The sequence below is a fragment of the Sciurus vulgaris genome (genome assembly GCF_902686455.1).
Source record: "Sciurus vulgaris genome assembly, chromosome: 3".
NCBI lineage: Eukaryota > Metazoa > Chordata > Mammalia > Rodentia > Sciuridae > Sciurus > Sciurus vulgaris.
Window position 1 is genome coordinate 59,319,891 of NC_136463.1, and position 18,719 is coordinate 59,338,609.

An 18,719-nucleotide genomic window follows, 5' to 3' on the forward strand; every position below is an offset into this window, starting at 1 on the left:
TCCATGTATCTCTGGCACTCCTACAACCTGTGCCTGCATTCACAACCCAGGATAAACCTCCCCACAATCTGTTCCCTCCCACAGAGCCCCCAGGACATCCCCCAACTTGTTCCTCATACATACTACTGCAACGCCCTCCCTAATCTGTCCCCCCCCACATAATTCTGTCCCAAATCATTCCCCATCGCCCTGATTCCAGGCACTTCTCCAACCTGTCTCCTCCCTCTCTGCTCTGAGGGATCTCTGAAACGGCTGAGACCTGTCTCCTCTCTTGAAACTGGGGGAACCACCATAGCCAATCGTGTCCTGGACACTCTAGGCACATTCTCACAGGCTGTTTCTTCACCCATAGACCTTGGACAGCTCCAAAACCTGGCACTACCCCCACAAGTGTGAGACGCTCCCACAGTCTGGCATGTCCCTGCCAGTCCCAGGATACCTCTACCTCCTGACTCTTCCCCTGAAGCCCCCGCTCCCTCTGTGGACTGCCTCCTCACCACTGTCAGGCCTGAGACATCCACACCTGCTTCTTCCCCTGAGGACCCAGTCACCCACACTGCAGCAGGCACACGCCCTGCCTTGGGAACACCCACAGCTGCAAGTGTCCCCAGAGGGACAGACACCCTAATAGCCTCAGGTACTGTTCTACTGGTTCTCCTTTGCCACAGGCCTGAGACACCTTCAGAACCCATCTCCTCCTCCACAGATCCAGGACGGCTGGCAGCAATGGGCACTTCAGTGACTAGTCTCCTTCCCCATATGCTGGAGTCATCACCAGAGCTATTACCCAGCTCCATCTGGGGCCCAGAAGCTGTGGGCACTCCCATGGCCATGGAAACTCTAGCAGCCACAGGCATTCCAGTAGTCTGCCCTCTTCCAGATAAACCCAAAAGACCCTTAGAGTGTCTCTCCTCCCCTAAGGGCTCAGGGAACCCCATAGCCCTATATACCCCTGCAGTCTGCCTGCCTCCTGACAAGCCTGAGATGCACCCAGTACCAGTCTTCTCCTCCATGGGCTCAGGCACCCTGGCACAAGTGGGCATCCTCGTGGAAACCCTGGCATCTGCAGGTCCTCCCACTGCCTGTCCCTCCCTGCATAAGTCAAAGACAGTTCCAGAGCCAGCTTCCTCTCGCAGAGGCCTAGGTACCCTGGAAGTCAAAGGCCCTCCACTAGCTGGGGATACTCCCATAATCGCAGGTGTACCTACAGTTTGTCTCCTTCCCAAGAAGCCTGTGAAACCCCCAGAACCAGTCTGTACCTCCGGAGAACCATACACCTCAGGAGCCATAGGAACCTCAATAGCCTGTCTTCTTCCCCACGAACCTGGGAAAGGCTCAGAACCATTATCCTTTCCCACAGACCATAGCTCCTCAGGAGACATGGGACCCCCTGAAGCCACAGGCATTCCAGAAGCATGAGTTCTTTCCCACAGGTTCATGACATCTCTAGCACTATTTTCCTGACACACAGAGCCAGATGCCCACACTGCAGCAGGCACCCTGGCAGGTATCTTTCCAGGCCCAGTCATTTCCAGAGCTATGGGTACCGCTGCTGGGGCACACCTGTGCTTGGGCACACCTGCTTCCTGAGACATACCCACTGTCTCAGACACCCCCATAGCCTGTCTTCTCCCACACAGACACAATACAGCCCCATAGCTGGTCTCTTGATCTGAAAGCCCTGATGCCCCTAAAGCTGCAGGTACCAGATCCTCTTGCTCCCCCATGATGCTCCTCCTTTCCCACAGCCTTAGGACATTCCCAGTATGTGTTTCCCTGACATTAAGCCCTGGCACTGCCTCAGTCAGAGGCGTTCCCAGAGTCTGCTGCCTCTCCCACAGGCCTGGGACGTCATTGTAGTTGTTATCTTCATCCAAAGTTCCTGGGACCACTACAGCCTGGGACCCCCCAGGAAGTTGTCCTGTTTCCCACATTGCTGGGATGCTTGCACAGTCTGTCTCCTTCCCCAAAGCCTTGGGTACTTCCACAGAATGTTCTATACCCCACAAGTCCCTGGCACCCTGAAAACCCATCTGCTGCTCTGCAGTCTGTGCTTCCCATGACCCTGGGTCACTGCCAGATCCTGTCTCTAGCCACATAGCTTGTCCCCTTTCCCTTAATCCTGGGTCACCACCACATCTAGTTTCTTCTTCAGTGGCACAAGGCATCTCTACAGGCTGTCCTGTGCCCCATAAGGCAGGAATGCCCTCAGAGCCTATATCATCTGCTTCTTGTCTCCTCTGCCACAGGCCTGAGGCATACATAGGGGTAGTTTCCTCCTCTACAGCTCTGGGTACCATCATGACATTAGGGACCCCCCCAGAGTGTTGCCTCCCCGACAAGCCTCGGGTATTCTCACAGACTGCATCTTGTGCCAAAGCCCCAGGAACCTGCACTAGCGGCCCTCTGCCCCACAGACCTGGAGCATCCCCACAGCCCACCTCAGTCTCCAGAGTTCTGGGTACTCCCACAGTTTCAGGCAACCTAATGGTCCCAGGCACACCCCCAGTCTGTCCTCTTTGCCAAGGACCTGAAGCATGTGCAGAGCCTATTGTATCCACAGTCTCAGACAGGCTCACAGGAGGCAGCACCCTCCCAGTCTGTCCATGCCCACAGAAAGTGGGGACCCCCTCACAGCCTGCCCTTAACTTCATGACTGTGGGCAGTTCTGCCTGGGGAACTGCCCTCACCTGTCCCTTCACCCAGGGTCCTGTGACACCACGTCGGCTTGTCTCTACCCAGGAAGCCCGGCCAGGGACACCTCTTTCTACTGGTCCCTCTCCTGCAGGCACAGGACAGAGCTCCACTCTGCTTCCATCCCCACATCCTGAAGCTGCTCTCATTGCCTGCACCTTCAACCACAGTTCCAGAATACTCCCATGCCCCAGAGATCCCGGACGACCTTTTCTCTCACAACCTCGGGGACTCCTATCGTCTGCCTCCTCCCCAGATCCAGTCACCCACACAGATCCTGCAGGTCCCACGACCTCGGGCTCACCCAAAGCCCCGTTTACCCACACGGCCCTATGGTCCCTTGAAGCTTCAATAAAGCCTGCAGTCCCAGGTGTCCCCAAAGCCTCGCTCACTCCAGCGACAACCTCCGCAGTTGGTCTCCTCCCCAATGGCCGCTGCCGCCTTTCTGCACTCATACACCGCCTCTCCCATACCGAGGACCTCGCCCGGCGCCTCGCTCCATAGCCTCGAGACGGCCCTGCACCCCATCTCCTCCCCCACGGTCGCCGAACTTCCAGTCCCAACCTGCTGGGCCCTACGCAGCGACCCGGCATCTTTGCCGCGAGGTCGCCCCTGCGCGGCCTGGGCAAGGACCCACGGCCAGTTGTCCCGCTCATAGCTCCGGGACAGTTTCGTCCCCCAACGCAGCCCCGGGCACTGTCTGTCTTAGCACTTGGCCCGCTTGGCTGCTCCACACACGCACTCACACATTCGGGTTCGGCCCTCGCATCCTTTCTCCTTCCCAGCCCCCCCAACCCCAATCTCCGCCCAGTCCTGGGCTCCCACCCCCAGGGTCCGGACCCCACTCAAGCTAGACAGGAGAAAAAATAATGAGGGAAACGAAACAGCAGTGTGTGCCGGGTCAAGATCTCCTTTCTCCCAGGTCAGTGACGCCTAACGCAGCTTCCCAGAATCCCCCCAGCTCCAGCTCAAGCCCACCTGGCCTGGGGCGAGGCGCGGCTACCAGTAGGCGGGCAGTGAGGCACCCAACTAGGCCTCGCTTCCGGCCGCTCTTCCAGTCGCCATAGCAATAGGCGCAAGGCGGCTTGGGAGCAGACGAGGTTCCCCAGCCGCTTGAAGGTCCAGGTGTTGCACACCTGCAGGTTTTGCAGATAATGTCCATGGGGCCTGGACCCGAGCCAGGACGGGGACCCAAATCAGGGCAGGAACCTGAGTTGGGATGGGAAACTGGCACCGAAATGAGAAACGACAGAAGACAGTGCTACTTAATTATGGCCTTCAAAGGCTGCCGTAGCCAGCAGAGCGGCGATAGATCCCAAAGCACTGTCCTATTCCCGCCCACCCGGAAATGACTTCTCCCCACCCCGAGGAGGGCCCCGCCCTGTGGCGGTGCAACGGAAGGATTCTCCAACAGAGTTGTGCGCAGTACCCATGGCTACCTTCGAGGAGGTGAGCGTGTCCGGCTTCGAGGAGTTCAATCAGGCTGTGGAGCAGCACCAGGGCAAGACTATTTTCGCCTACTTTACGGGTTCTAAGGACGCCGAAGGGAAAAGCTGGTGCCCCGACTGCGTGGAGGGTGAGATTGGGAACCCGACTACTGCCCAGAAGTGGTGGGAAGACCGAGGCTGCAGCCACAAAGTGGGGTTAGAAGTAATAGAGGAGGGAGTCTTGGTCCCGGAGACCTGTGGGGACCTATTAAGTCCTTCCCCGCCACACCAAGAATGCTCCTTTAAAAAAAAAAAAAAATTCTGACCCAGATGATCTTTGGAACCCAGTTCTTAAAACCTTCACTTCCCCAAATGATTTAGTCTTACAGGATACGTCAGTTGCTCTCCTTTCAGTCTATTTATGCTTTTCATTGTTCTGGGCGTGTGGCGTAGAGACAATCAGGACTTGGACTTGGTCCTCACTCAAAGTGGTTCTAAGACCAGAAGAGAACACTTGACTTCTCTTAACCCCCTCAGTTAACTGAAAGTCTAACTACAGGTTAAAGTCTGAGTACTTACCAAGACTAGGGTAGAGGGGAAGGGACTGTGGAGTTGATGTGTAATTACTTTTTATTAACTTTTTTTAAAGCTGAACCAGTTGTTCGAGAGGGGCTGAAGCATATTAGTGAAGGATGCGTGTTCATCCACTGCCAAGTAGGAGAAAAATCTTAGTAAGTAACAATGTATGTATTCTGTATTTCAGATATGCGCTAGACTTACAAACAGGTGAAAAGGCCCTCAGATTTGCACAGGTTGTTATAAGATAAAGTCTGATAGTTTAAAAAAAAAATGAGAACCTTTTAAATTCAAATTTACAATGCATATATTCAGACTCTTGAATCATGTGTGAGGGTAACTGAATGAATTTGGCCTGTTTCAGTTCAGAACTTAACTGGCTTTACATTATTTTGCATCTTAGTCACACTTTAAATGAAAAATGTGCAAAGGGTAATTTATAGTCCTCAAGTTTTTTAAATGTTTGTAAGATCAGTGATTATTAGTAAAATACTAAATATCAGAATATATAAAATACTAAGCAAATAGTATTAACCAAGTAAATTTTTTTCACAACTTTTTTTTTGGAATAGTTGGAAAGATCCAAATAATGACTTCAGAAAACAACTGAAAGTAACTGCAGTGCCTACACTAATTAAATATGGAACAGTGAGTATATTTATTTTTTTGATATCAGGTGTTGAACCCAGGGACACTTAACCACTGAGCCACATCCCCAGCCCTTTTTACTTTGAGACAGGGTCTCGCTGAGGTACTTAGGTCTCATTAAATTGCTGAGGCTGGCCTTGAATTTGTAAACCTCCTGCCTCAGCCTCCCTAGTTGCTGGGATTATAGATGTGGTCCACTGAGCCCAGCAGGTATCTTTTTTTAAATATGTTGGAGCTAATTCATTTTGTCAAAAAGCTTTTAACTTCCTGCCAACCATGTTGTTGTATATCCTTCCTGTCTTATTTCTACTTAGGTGCATATGCTTTTGCAAATATTTGTTGGGCCCTATGTTCTAAGTGTTGTTCTGAGAGCCAAGGACAGTAAGATAGACAAGGAAAAAAAAAAAAAGCTTTTAACTTGTTCTAGAGTTATATCTGAGGAAAGATCTTGAAAGTACATGTCAAATATTTTATTGTTGCTCAGCACATTTTAAAAAATACACAAATTGGCTGACCATCCCTTACTCAATCCCAATAAACTGCTAATGTAAATATTTAAATACTAGATCTTTTTTCATATTTTTAAGCCACTTTTCTTTAAAAATTCAATAGCCAGAAAGTTGGTGGACTCAATTCCTTAAAGTACTAATATCAATGATTTTGTTAATCCATTATTCAGGTTTAAAAGAAACGGCACCTCCTCTTTTTCCGTCATGCCCTCGGAATCCTAAATTAAGTTCAGGGAAAAGGACGGCATTGGGCTTGCTGTCTCCTGTTTTTGTCTGTGGAGCTTCCTGGTATTGGGGGTTTAAGGCCCTTAAGCCAAGTATTAATGATTCATCTTAAGGCAAAATGTCGACAGTTTTCATAAAACTTGTTAAAACTAGTTGACAGTGTCTGAATGGCAGAATTTTTGTGTTCAAATATTTGTGTCATTCAAGTTATAAAACTTGCTCCACTCCAAATAACACCTCACAGCAGTGGTTAAGACTTGACTGTTCTTTTCTTACAGCCTCAAAAACTTGTAGAATCTGAGTGTCTTCAGGCCAACCTTGTGGAGATGCTGTTCTCTGAAGATTAATAATTAATGATGACAACTGTGTCTTCATTTCCTGGTTTGCTCTAGTATAAAAGAAACTACATATTTGAATTTATTTTAGCAATAAGTAAATGATGATGTGAAAGTTAGCTTATGTCTAAATAAAGAATGCTCTAAAAATACTCATGAACCTTCAATTTGCTTTTAAATATAGCTGTCTTGAAGATGAGTAAAATAAGGCTGGGGAGATGGCTCAGCTGGTAGAATGCTTGCCCCGCAAGCACAAGGCCCTGAGTTCGATCCCCAGTACAGAAAAAAAAAAAAAAAAGATGAGTAAAATAAGTTCAGCAATGGCAGTAATAGTTCAAAGGAATATATTATTGGAGGTTAAAAAAAATAGTAGTTAGACTATTTCCAAATCTCTGAAGGGATTAGGATCTTAAATTCCAGGAATTTGCAGAGCAACAGACATTTTAAAAACCATTTCTTTGCTTTTGTAATGTAGAATTTAACCACTTAGGGAAAGTGCAGTATGAATCTAATCCATTCTGCTTAATTCAGGCAGTTCTGTTATATCTGTGTGAATGTGCTTTGGGACATAGGCAGAGACTGAAGACTAGACAACCTAGTGGTAAGAACTCTAGACTGTGAGTCAGACACACTGATTTTAGTGCTTAATAGCCGTTTCCTCCTTTACAAATAAGGATTAAATGAGGATGCAAGGAAGCATTTAACATGCACATGGTTTGTAGTACCTGCCAAATGTTAACTTTCCCGAATGAACACAAGCATCTGAAGCCCGGCTTTGTTCAAGCTTAAGGTCAAGAGTTCAAACACCAATCTTCTCCATGCCTTCTACTAGGTTAGTGACATACTAATGATTCTTTCATAAAGCTACTATCTTGCAAAGTATTTCCTTTTCTATAGAATGTAAAAACCTCTATGGGATTTTTGTTTTGTGATTTAAAAAGGTCCTTGACTCTAGTCCTTTCTTTCAGTAGATGAGAGGGGTAGAATAGATGATACAAGGAAGATAAAAGGTTTCAACAGAGGACTTGCCCAAGGTACCTATTGGAGGTCACGAAATAGGCTTATTGTTAATTACATTTGATGATCCTATCCCCTGCACCTAACATTTCCATTCTTACTAGATTCTGTTAAATGCTGATAAAAACTTAACAAGTCCGTCCATCAGGAAACAAAGTAGAACAATTTTGACTTAACAGAAATGTATTGACAATAAAAAGTTAGCTGGATTAAAAAGCACACTAAAGCATCCAGGTGCTACCACAATAAAGGTAGGCAAGAAGTCTCTCATTTTGTTTTCACTGTACAATAGAAATACATTATATACAGTTTTAAGAGCCTGGTCTGTTTCCAGCTTTCATTTTCCTGATGTGTTATTTTGCTGTTGCTGTTCTGCCAGGGCTTGTTGAAGGCGCATCCGCTTCCGGGAATAGTGTTGCCAGTGTAGAATTTGCTGTTCATCAATGAATTTCGCACACTGAGCATTCACCAGCTCCTTTCGGAAGTGTTCATATTGTAGTAGTTCTAACATATGTAAACACTGAGGGTACCTGGGTTTAAGTTAATGACCAACATAATTTAAGTCAATAATGCCAGTTCTAATAGTGATTCACTTAAATATGATTGTGCAGCCTACCATTTCTATTAACATTAACTTAGTGCACCTTGGTAGTATAGGTCCATTGTCCACCCCAATCCCCTTAGGCAGAGAAACTAGTCATCAAGTCATTAATGAGCAAATTTTTCAAAAGTGAGAAAAATGTAAGTTCAGAAAGATTACTTGCCCAAGAACACACAACACAGTAAGTGATAAACAGAATCAAAATCTGGAGTATATTATTCTAGTCTAGTGGTTTCCAAGGTAAGGAACATGAAAACTTTTAATTTTAGCAATTATGTGTTTAATTTATAACTTCTGGTTTTCCACCAACAGTGACAAAGACCATTTTTATCTAAAAGCGAGTCAGTTTAAAAAATAACTATGTACAAACACTGTTCTATAGATTTCCACAGGGACTATAGCAATTCTAAAATTATGTATACGCTTAGATTGAGTTAACAAGTAAGTATACTGTGGATAAAGAGCCAACTTTTTGGCTATCAGAAAAGAAGTTACAGATAAGAAAAGGGGGAAGGCTCCAATGAATCTTGTGTTATTGAGCTAGAATCGAAAACACTAGTATGTTATGTACGCATGGCTTTTAATACATATATATATACAGATACAGAAAACAGATATGTATGTGTGTGCATGTATACATACATATAGATTCTAGCTCTGTGTTATAAAAGGGCCTAGAAGCAATGACTGGTACCAGTGAGCACTCATAGTGCCCAGATTGTGGTTTTCAAACAGCATTCTCCAGGGTTTGCTGGAGAAATGAGTAATTCCAGGTCTAGGATAGGAAAAATCAAGATAAGCCTGGTATGCTGTACCAAAAAGAAGTGCTAAACATTAATGGGAATTTGTCAAAAAAAGAACTTGGGATTTGAAGATGTTCTCAGTGGCCAAATCTGGAGTAATTAGTAAGAATAGACATAATCTACAGGAGAAAAAATAATCCAAATCCATAGTAATATAAATAGAAATGAAGACTACACAGGAATTCTCTACTATTCTTTCACTTATTTTGTAAGTGAAATTATTTCAACTTAAAAAGAAGTAAAATTTAAGACTATTAAAATACACCAAATGACATAGGAATTACACAGAACCCAAACTGCAAGTGATATGCAACTGACTAAAGTTGGGGAATTCATCTATAGACTAGAGCGGCACTTCTTACACTGTAATATGCATATGAATAACTTCTCAAAATGCTGATTTGGGGGCTAAGGATACAGCTCTGTGGTATGTTCTTGTCTAACATGCATGAGGCCTGAGTTCAGTCCCCTGTACTACAGAAGAAAAGAAATGCAGATTGATTTAGTAGGTTTGGGTTGAGGCCTGAGTTCTGCATTTCTAACAAGCTTTCAAATGAAACCAATACTGCAGGTCTGGAGAGGACACTGAATAGCAGGGGCTACATGGTCCTTCCAAGATTTTACAAGATTTCTATTTACACTCCAAAATAAACATTTGTCTGAATTGTTGGTAGTTCAGTAGTTACAAAGATCTGGCTCAGAGTACCAGCTGGGTGACCTTGAACAGGTACTTAACTCTCTAAATTCCATTTATTTATCTGCAAAATAAGTAAATGTGACAAACCCAAGAAAATGGTCTCCAAAACCATTTAGTCAACAATTAGAACTGAGACACAGTGATCATATATCAAACTTATAGAAAACAATGATCAGAAAACATTAGATAACTAAATAAGAAACTATAAATATTTTGAAAGGCTACAGTATTCTCTGGTAGGTTATAAATCAACAAGATGATACAGAAGAGGCACAAAAGGGAAAGTCCTACATTTAGACTTTTTCAAAATAAGAATAGTCAATTAGCACCATTAATGAAAATAACTGAAGGATTAGAGTTGGCATAAAGCTCCCCACAAGTGAACAATGTGATCTCTTACCCCTCTTGGCTCAAAAAGGTAACGTCAACCTAAGTCGAATTATTAGAAGTATAATGTTGCCAGGCACAGTGGTGCATGCCTGTAATCCCGCAACTTGGAAGGCTGAGGCAGGAGGATCACAAATTCAAAGCCAGCCTCAGCAACTTAGTGACCCTGTCTCAAAATAAAAAATAAAAAGGTTTGGAGATGTGGTTCAGTGGCTAAGTGCCTCTGGGTTCAATCTCCTGTCCAAGAAAAAAAGAAATGCCATTTGGTCCTCCATACCCTAACCACATCTGAAGAATCTGAAGAATGCCTATGTTCAGTTTATGGTTGAACTCTCTAAAGTACCACTACCAAATATCCAAAGGAGGGAAGCAATGGCAGTTAAAGGTAGTTAAAAAAAATTGATAAAAAGAGAGAAGTGGTTGAATGTACTAGCTATCTGTGAAGCAGGCCAAATGATGGAAAATGTCTAGAAGAGGAAACTGCCCTCAAGCTCCAGCCAGTTCATTTGGGAACATGAAGACCTGGAGTTACCACCTCTTTGTGATTTTATTTACTTATTTATTTATTTGGTACCAGGGATTGAACCCAGGGTACTGAGCTATATCCCTACCCCCTTTTATTTTTTATTTCCAGACAGTGTCTCACTGAGTTGCTTAGGCCACACTAGTTGCTGAATCTGCTTTGAACTTCTGATCCTCCTGCCTCAGCCTCCCAAGTCACTGGGATTATAGGCATACAACACTGCACCTGGCACTCTTCCTGATTTTAAAGAGTAGTTGGAAATCTGGATTGTTATATAAAACCTTTCCATCTTTAGATAGCATGTACATGCTTGTCAGCCCAACTGCATGAGATGCACAGGCAGGAAGATCTCCAGTTCAAGACTAGCTTGGGCCACTTAGATACTGTCTCAAAATAAAAAACAGAAAAAGACTAGGGATGTAGCTCAGTGGTAAAAGGCCCCTGGGTTCAATCCCTAGAGTTCCACCACAAAAAACAAAAACAAAAACCCTTCCCATCTTCAAATGGGTGACAACTATTTTAAAAATCTAAAACCTGTGCAGATGAAATGAAATGCCCAATGGATTAATTTGCAAACTTTTCTGAATTTAAATATCTATATGACTATAATCTCCAAGAGGTGATAAGAGTAGTTCTGGACTAATCCAAAAACAAAACTTGGAACAGATTAAAGCTACAAGTAGGTTTATTTTATCACAACCTAAGAAAGAACTTTCTAACATCTGGCTAACACTGGAGTCAGTTTTCCCTGATAAAAGTGATACAGTCACTGGAAATTTCCAGGCAGTGTAGACGACCAAATCTCAGCAAGAACACAAGACTGAAATGGATGGTGCCTAAGGTGTCCAACACTGAGCCCATAAATCTGCAAACATACAACATATTGCAAACTAGCGAAGCCTTTTTTTTTTTTTTTGGCTTATTAAATGAATCAACAGTTTCATAAAGAACCAGTCAGGGTGCAGAGTCCTATAGCAAGCACATGGATATATGTGGATATATGCTTTGTGAATTAGTTCAGGAAACTGATTTCAGATAAATAAGTTTGAAAAATTTCCTCTCTAACTTTTGTTTTTTTAAAAAGGTTTCATGTTTACTTTTTGACTATCTGGTTAAAACAAATCACAGATGTGAGTTCAAGGTTTATTTTTACCATTACAAGGGATTAGGTCTGTGGTTATAATATGCTTAAAATGAAAGTGTCTGTTGAACATGAATGGTGTGTGTGTGTGTGTGTGTTTTAAGTGAATTAATACATGTGAAACATTTAGCACAGTGCATGAGGTCCTAAAAAAAAAAAAGACAGTTCTAGAACTCAGGTAAGTTTACCTCCTCTAACAAACACCTTCTATTCAAGCACCACCTCCGATGTGAACTTTTATTTTCAATCTATGGATATGTCACTGTATTAGGTTCGTTGGGATCAGAATCTCAGTGAGGTGAGGATAGTGGTAAAGGATAGGTCAAACAGAACGGATCATAATATGGCTTTAGCTCAAGGACACTGAACTTTGTCCCTCATGGAATGGAAGTCATTGAAGGTTTCTAAGAAAATGACATGTTCTGATTTACATTTTTAAGAAATCAAACTGGTTTCTGTGTAGAAAATTATTTTGCTTCATTTGTTTGAGATTACTGAGGCAAGAGTAGAAGCAGAAATAACAAGCAAGTAGATACTACAAGTTTAAGAGATAACGGTGTTTCATATTAAGGTGGTGATAACTAAAAGTAGAAATTCATATTTTTTCCAGTATGAAACTAAGAAGTCTGTTAAATATTAGTCTTCAGATTATAATAATATACATACATATTTAGAATTATAAAAATTAAACTTACTTTAGATACTTGGCATATTCTGGTTCTTTCCAGTAAAGCAAGTACTTAAGATAATTAACAAAAGCTTTGTCTTTGAAGTAACCTCTTTGGGCAAGAACTGAAAAGCATAAAAAAAAAAATCTGTAGGTCAAACCAATCCTTGGACTACAGACTTGTGACCCCCTGATATAAAGAATCTTATTTAACTTTCCCACCAATGAGTTTGCTCGATTATATATACAGACCAGCATAAGTAAAATCCCATTCAATTGAGAATGTATAGAAGCAAATACTACTACGAATTGCATCTCTTCTGTCAGAAATCATGAGCAGCTAGCTACTTAATAATTGATGACTTACAATTAAGGTAATTTGGGTTGGCTAAACACTGCACAAATTCCAACTCCAACTGAAACCGAAGTCGATTTCCAGCATCATCTGGGAGAAAAGACAGCAAAAACCAACAAAATAAATGTCACTATATGTATATACTGATTTGTAGAAAAGAAAGAGCAGTAGAGAAACTTTACACCTTTGTATAAAGAAAGGCATGTATGGTTGTCTTCCTAAACTGGTTGTGAGGGAATAAAACCTTTCTTAAAAATATATCAAAAGGAGAGCCCTGACTAAAAGGAATAAATTAGGAGTTTCTCTAAAATTAAAAAGTCATTAAAAAAAAAAAAAAAAAAAGGAAAACAAATGGGGAGAAGGATGCCTAAAACTACAACTTAGGGGCCAATAGGTACGCATGTTAACAGCAATCACTGGGGTAGATTATAATTTTGCCTTCCCCGATTTTAATAATATACCATAACCACAATTGCTAACAGCGATTAAGTTAAGTAATCGGTAGTCCTCAGTAAATCAGGAAAAAGTTCAGAATTCAAACTGAAAAAAAAAAAAAAAAACTACAAAGAGGGTGAAAAATAGTGAGAAGTATCAGAGATACAATGATACTCAAGTTTATCGACGATATTTCAAACTTATGTAAGCTAATGTGACGATATTTCAAACTTATGTAAGCTAATGTGAGAAGCAAAAAAAATCAATGGAAGAGGAGACGGTTTAAGATCTAAGGCCTTTCGATCACGCCCACGCCGGGGAGACGGTGGGGTAGATGTCTATGCAGCATGTTAAGGGGAAAATATATTTAAACAAATCAAATTCTGAAAAAGGCAACTCTGCCTTCGCCCTTCTAACGATGCTCGCCTCCCGGTCCCAACTCTAACCCTGACGAGAATCATGCCCGAAAGGAGCCCCCGGGGAAGCGGGAAAAGGGGTCTGGTCCGAGAATGGTTCCATCAGCGAAAACTCGAGGTTCAGAGGACTACTCACCTGTCTCCATAGCGACGGCAGCGGCCATAACAAGCAGACACACTAAATCGCCCGCAGCCTGACAGAAGAACTGCCCCGAATGGTGGGGGAGGCTCCGGAAGCCACGGTTCCCCCTTCCGGTCGCGGGGCAGTATGGGATGTGGGGGCGGGCACAACCTCGCTCCGAGGCGGGCGGCTCCGCCCATCCCTGGCTCTCTTGGCCAGACCTGCTTTGCCCGCGCAGGCCCGCAAATGGAAAGGGGATAGTGTCCGAGGAGCAAGGTCTAATGTTTGGAGGGACATTTCAGCCCTACAGCACCGTTGTGCTTCTTCGTCATCTTGTCGTAGCACATTTACCTGTGACAACATCGTAGTTTTCGGTTTTTGTGCCTGGAGTGATGTAACACGTCATTCTGGCATCATTTCTTATCCTGTGACGTAACACGGGTGCTGTGGGCCTCCGGAGGCCTCATTGGCCCTCTTGGCCCCCTTACACCTGCAGATTGGCCTCACCCCTTGGAAGTAAGCCGTCTACTTCATAGGTGGAGACTGCCCACTACAAGGAGACGTCGACAGTCCACGTGAAGACATCCTCTCTGCAGGTGCAAACCTCTTCCCTGCAGGTGGAGACCTCCCAGCGTCACTATGAGGGTTCCTCCCTCTCTCCCTCTGGGAAGCGACTAACTAGTGTCCTCGAGGTTTCCTCTCAACACATAGAAAGCTCCTCACAGAGCAAAGAAACGTCGTCCCGCCACGTCAGGACCTAGTCTCTAATAGTGGAGATGTCTCTGCAACGCAGAGAGCCTGCCAAGAGGGACAAGAAGGCCTCGTGCCAGAATGTAAAACTGGCCTGATGAAATGCCTCCCAAGGGCTGTGGCCCTTAGCCAGAACAGAATTGTTTCCACTTTCCAGCGAGCCAGCTGCCAGGAGGACCAATCATCTTTAGTTTCATGGGAACAGCCCATAAATCAATGTAAGAAATAGTCAAGCTGCGGTTTCTGGATTCAGCCAACATTTACTGACCATGCTGCACCTTGGACCATCCCATTTTTGACCCAGTGAACTATTTTAAGTTGAAGCCAGCATAAAAGGTTTTCAGACCTGTGATACTGTGTTGACTGGGTTGATGGACAGAGAGACTGAATCTCTGAGCCAGGTGAGTTTGGGATTCTTAGCGCTCAAAAGACCGTCACCATTTGAAACAGGAAGAGGGACCAAACTGAAAACATGACCCATGTAGTGATCAGGTGCCTGCAAGTGATTTATATGCCTATTGAAAACCTGGGGGGGCAAGGGACAGTTTTTCACATGTTATTCATTGGCTTTTATGTTTCAAAATAGTAAGTTATTTTCTTGTGCTAAATCTTTATACATAGTACCCCCAACCCACACAACTTTCTAATGGATCAGATGTTAAAAACCAAGGTAAGTCCATCATCAATCAATCAAAAATAATCTCAGAAGATAAAGTGATAGGAGGCTATTGAAACTTGACCTGAGGTCTAAGGAAGGTAGAGAAGAGCAATATTTATTGAGTGCCTGTTTTGTTACAGGCACTGTTCTCAGCAGGTGCTATAGCAGTGAAAAAGACAAAGTTCTTACTCTAGTGGAGCTTACACTCTGGTGAATAAGCAAGACAATAAATAAGAAAATAAGACAATTTTCTCTTATGATTAGCACTGTGAAGGAAAGTAATGTGCAACGTGATAGATGATGGAGGCAAGGCAGTTCTTTAGATATGGTAGTCAGGGAATTAATTAACATTTGACCTGGGATTTTTGTTTATAAACAGTGAGCCATATAGAGATCTTGTGGGAGTGCATTCTAGGCAGAAGGAATAGCAAGGTCAAAGAGAGATGAGAACAAGATTATGATATTTAGGGAACAGAAAGACTAGTACAGCTGTAGTTTAGTGAAAGAAAGTGTGGTATGGAATAAAGGAGATTAAAAGTAGGCAGGGAGCTAGATGCAGTGGTCCATGCTTGTAATCCTGGCAGCTCTGTAGGCTGAGGCAGAAGGATTGCTAGTCCAGGCCAGCCTCAGCAATTTAGGAAGCTGCTGTCTCAAAAATGTAAAAAAGTAAAGCGACCTGGGAATGTAGCTCAATAGTACAGCACCCTGAGTTCAATTCCCAGTACTGCAAGGAAAAAAAAGAAAAAAAGCTTATAGAGGGTCTTATAAGTCACACTGAGGCTCAGGTTTTATTCTAATGTCAATAGGAAAACATTGGAGGGTTTTCAGCAGGGAAGTGATATGGTAACCATTTATGTTAAAAATAAGTCTGTCTTCTGTATGTAGGATGTAGGACAGTGATTCCACTGGGGGTGATTTTGTCTCCCAAGAATACTTGGCAATGTCTGAAGATGTTTCTTGCTTGGGAGGGAGTCGTAGAAAGTGTCTACCTACTAGTGTCTAGTAGGTAGAGGCTAGAGATGCCACTAATATCCTGCAATTCACAGATCAACACCCCATCCCTCCACCAACAACAAACCTTCACTGGTCCCAGAATGTCAGTAGTGCCAATGTTGAAAATCACTGAAGAGTCTAACAACTTGGAAAGCTAGAGCATGATTAACTGGGAAAGCACCCCACCTCTGCATAGAAGGATTGTGGAGAGGCCTAAGAAACACTCAGGGAAAAGGGTTAGAAGTAGTGTCCTTTGATAATAGCAGGGTAGGAACTCTTAGAAGAAAAATATATGTTGCTTTTTGAGGAGCCCTCCATCCCTGCTTTCAATAATTTATGTGATATTTACCCCAGGAGGACAAAAGGGTAACATCTAGAAGGCTGCTAATGAACCTGATTATGTGGACCTGGTGAATTAGAGCACTTACTATTTCCAGGCATGGTTCTATGTCATCACTCACATTTCTTCATTTAACTCAGGGGGAGCATTTAACTCGACAGCTCTGGGCTATATCCCCTAGAATAGGGGCTCAAGCCGAGAGAAATGTTATAAAACCCCAGAACCTATCCTATGCTTCTGTCACATAAAATTTCTGCTATAAGTGAATAATTAACCTTTGGAATTTTAGTCTTTGGTGAGCTCACTATTTTTAACATGACAGTGTGTGCATTATAATCAAATACTCTATAAGTGTTCTTTAAATGAATAAAGTAGTTGCTTCTCTTTAATGCTGTTCCTCATTAATTTGCTTTTAAAATTTTTTCATCATGGGATAATTTTTCATGTTTTTATTAGTACAATAAGGTTATACATAGTAGTGGGGTTCCCTATTAATGTTTTTATTACAGAAGTGATATGTGCTTAACAAATGAAATAATTCTAAGATATGTAAAGATAAATTTAATAATATGTCTTCTTTCCATTTCTTATGGAAATGACGTGTCAAAATCTTGGTGTATATCCTTCCAGACCTTTCTCCATTAACTGACTGCTTGTATCCCTTTCTTAATAGTATCTGGAAGACTGCTTTGAACATGACTCTGAAAAAGACAAACACCTGATTTCTGTATGATTGATTCTCCATGAAGGACACAGGATCCTGTAGCTTCTTCCCGTTAAATTTGTTTCACAAGAGGGATTTTATCTAGTTTTTTTTCCTCCAATTTTTTTTTATTCATGTTTCAGAACTGAAATCCAAAGAGACACACAGAGCAAGAAAGTATAGAAAAGGACAAGAGTCATGAAGAAAAAGATATCGGCCATACAAATATCTTTTACAGATTCCATACCTTTAAAATGATTCTGTATGTTAAAGAAGCCTGTTTGTCATAATTGTTAATGTACCTATTGCATTTTGTGTGTGTTAGCCACAGTGTGGGTCATCCTCCTCACATGGTCTTCTCTTGGAAGTTCCAAAGGAACATGGTGCTCTTGTTCCTATGACATGCTATATAATGCTAAGCACAATGTGTGTACTATAATGAGTGAAGAGCAGTGTTTTCTCCATTCCCAGCCCAGAAAGCCTTTAATGGCTCAGTCTAATAAACCATTGGATTCATTGTGGTCAGCAGTAGTTGTGACTTGCCTTCAGTCGTAGCCAGCCAGGTTGGATTGAAAAATTAAGTACAAATCCATCTAAGGAAGAAGTCAGCACTTCTCATTCTCCTCCTAATCTTCTCATTTATACATAAGCTGAGGGCAGCTTACAAAATTGATCATATATATTTACTATCTGTTGTATTAAAAACACTTGAAATGAAAAAATGATATTGATGGGATTCTTTTTCCCCAAACTAACACAAGCCATGGAAGAACCATGGGTCCAACAGCAAGTTTTTGGCTCAAGTCCTGATGTAGATTTTCCAGAATTCCCATTCCTCTATTCCTTCTGTCACTCCCACCTCAGTATGGCTAATGCAAATATCCAAGACCTGGATACTTGATCCAGCTTCTATTTGGTTTAATAACCTTTAACTGTGTATCTCCTACAAACAGTCTAAGCCCTTTCCATTCTACATATCTCCCTGAGTAATCTATATGGTTAGAATTGTATGGCTGCAAATAACAAAAACCTGCCCAAAATGACTGAAACAACAACAGTAAATCCTATGGCATTTCATCCCAATAATGCCATCAGAGGTCCAGTTTGTGTTTCTGCTATACCATCTTTAGCACTATTTCTTTGCCCTCCTGCTTGCTGCCTCATGTATACAAGATGCTTTTGTACCTCCAGCTCTCCCACCTGTATCCAGTCACAGAAGGGAAAAGGGAAGGGATTGAGTGATTGTTTTTTTCTACCAAGATTTTGCCTTATTAGTTGGGAAGGGAAACCTTTTCCAAGGACTTCTGTTTGTATCTCATTGGCCAAAACTGAATTATAATGACTACCCTTAGCACAGAGGAGATAGGGAACTCAAGTGTGGCACTTCTATCAGGTGGTCTTTAATAGTTCTCTCAGATCTCTAAGCAGTAACCTTGTTCTTTTCATTTCTAGAGCATCGTTGACCAGAGAACTTAGAGTAGGTCCCTCAAGGCTATCAGAAGGCATTCCTTATGACCTTTGTCTCATATTGGTGCTATTGATGGAATTTCTGAAATATATTTTTGCTGGGAAATAAGTCTCTCTCTCTCTTTTTTTTTTTTCTTTCAGAACTTTAAAGGTGTTGCTTTTGTTATCTTCTGACTTACATTGTTTCCAGCCAAAATATTAGCTCTATCGTTATCTTTGTTCTGCTGTACA

General features: G+C 42.8%; 4 protein-coding genes across 12 annotated transcripts in view; 1 reads left to right on the forward strand and 3 right to left on the reverse strand.

Moving 5' to 3' along the window:
* The window catches only part of KIAA0753, an 86,561-nt gene extending 72,953 nt beyond the window's left edge, over positions 1–13,608 (reverse strand). For 5 of the 9 annotated variants that reach the window (XM_079134096.1, XM_079134095.1, XM_079134085.1 and 2 more), the window contains exon 1: positions 3,673–3,904. The gene's annotated coding sequence lies outside the window, so the exon portion shown is untranslated. Of the gene's footprint in view, positions 1–3,440; positions 3,630–3,672; positions 3,905–4,508; positions 4,764–12,278; positions 12,376–12,617; positions 12,696–13,592 lie in introns of those variants that run through there. The other 4 variants (XM_079134091.1, XM_079134089.1, XM_079134092.1 and 1 more) reach the window with 4 other exon arrangements.
* On the reverse strand, positions 117–3,433 carry LOC306657768 (uncharacterized protein). Its single transcript, XM_079134084.1, has one exon. The coding sequence runs from the start codon at positions 3,348–3,350 to the stop codon at positions 123–125; it is 3,228 nt and encodes a 1,075-aa protein (XP_078990210.1). The 5' UTR covers positions 3,351–3,433; the 3' UTR covers positions 117–122.
* TXNDC17 (thioredoxin domain containing 17) lies at positions 4,038–7,339 on the forward strand. The gene is made up of 4 exons (XM_079134120.1): positions 4,038–4,270; positions 4,771–4,852; positions 5,270–5,345; positions 6,358–7,339. The coding sequence occupies exons 1-4, from the start codon at positions 4,126–4,128 to the stop codon at positions 6,424–6,426; spliced, it is 372 nt and encodes a 123-aa protein (XP_078990246.1). The 5' UTR covers positions 4,038–4,125; the 3' UTR covers positions 6,427–7,339.
* Positions 7,597–13,843, reverse strand: MED31 (mediator complex subunit 31). Its single transcript, XM_079134119.1, has 4 exons — positions 13,593–13,843; positions 12,618–12,695; positions 12,279–12,375; positions 7,597–7,961 (listed from the first exon to the last, which is right to left on the reverse strand). Exons 1-4 carry the CDS (start codon positions 13,618–13,620, stop codon positions 7,769–7,771), a joined length of 396 nt encoding a protein of 131 aa, XP_078990245.1. The 5' UTR covers positions 13,621–13,843; the 3' UTR covers positions 7,597–7,768.
* Positions 13,844–18,719: the final 4,876 nt, after the last annotated feature.

Excerpts from the sequence above, each read along its gene's own strand:
- LOC306657768 (XM_079134084.1), bottom strand. The coding sequence starts at position 3,350 with ATGAGCGGGACAACTGGCCGTGGGTCCTTGCCCAGGCCGCGCAGGGGC.
- MED31 (XM_079134119.1), bottom strand. The coding sequence starts at position 13,620 with ATGGCCGCTGCCGTCGCTATGGAGACAG. Across the intron at positions 12,696-13,592 it reads TGCCGTCGCTATGGAGACAG|ATGATGCTGGAAATCGACTT; the intron begins GTGAGTAGTCCT and ends CTTTTCTCCCAG. Across the intron at positions 7,962-12,278 it reads GAATATGCCAAGTATCTAAA|GTACCCTCAGTGTTTACATA; the intron begins GTAAGTTTAATT and ends ACTTAAACCCAG.
- TXNDC17 (XM_079134120.1), top strand. The coding sequence starts at position 4,126 with ATGGCTACCTTCGAGGAGGTGAGCGTGTCCGGCTTCGAGGAGTTCAAT. Across the intron at positions 4,271-4,770 it reads GTGCCCCGACTGCGTGGAGG|CTGAACCAGTTGTTCGAGAG; the intron begins GTGAGATTGGGA and ends CTTTTTTTAAAG. Across the intron at positions 4,853-5,269 it reads CAAGTAGGAGAAAAATCTTA|TTGGAAAGATCCAAATAATG; the intron begins GTAAGTAACAAT and ends TTTTTGGAATAG.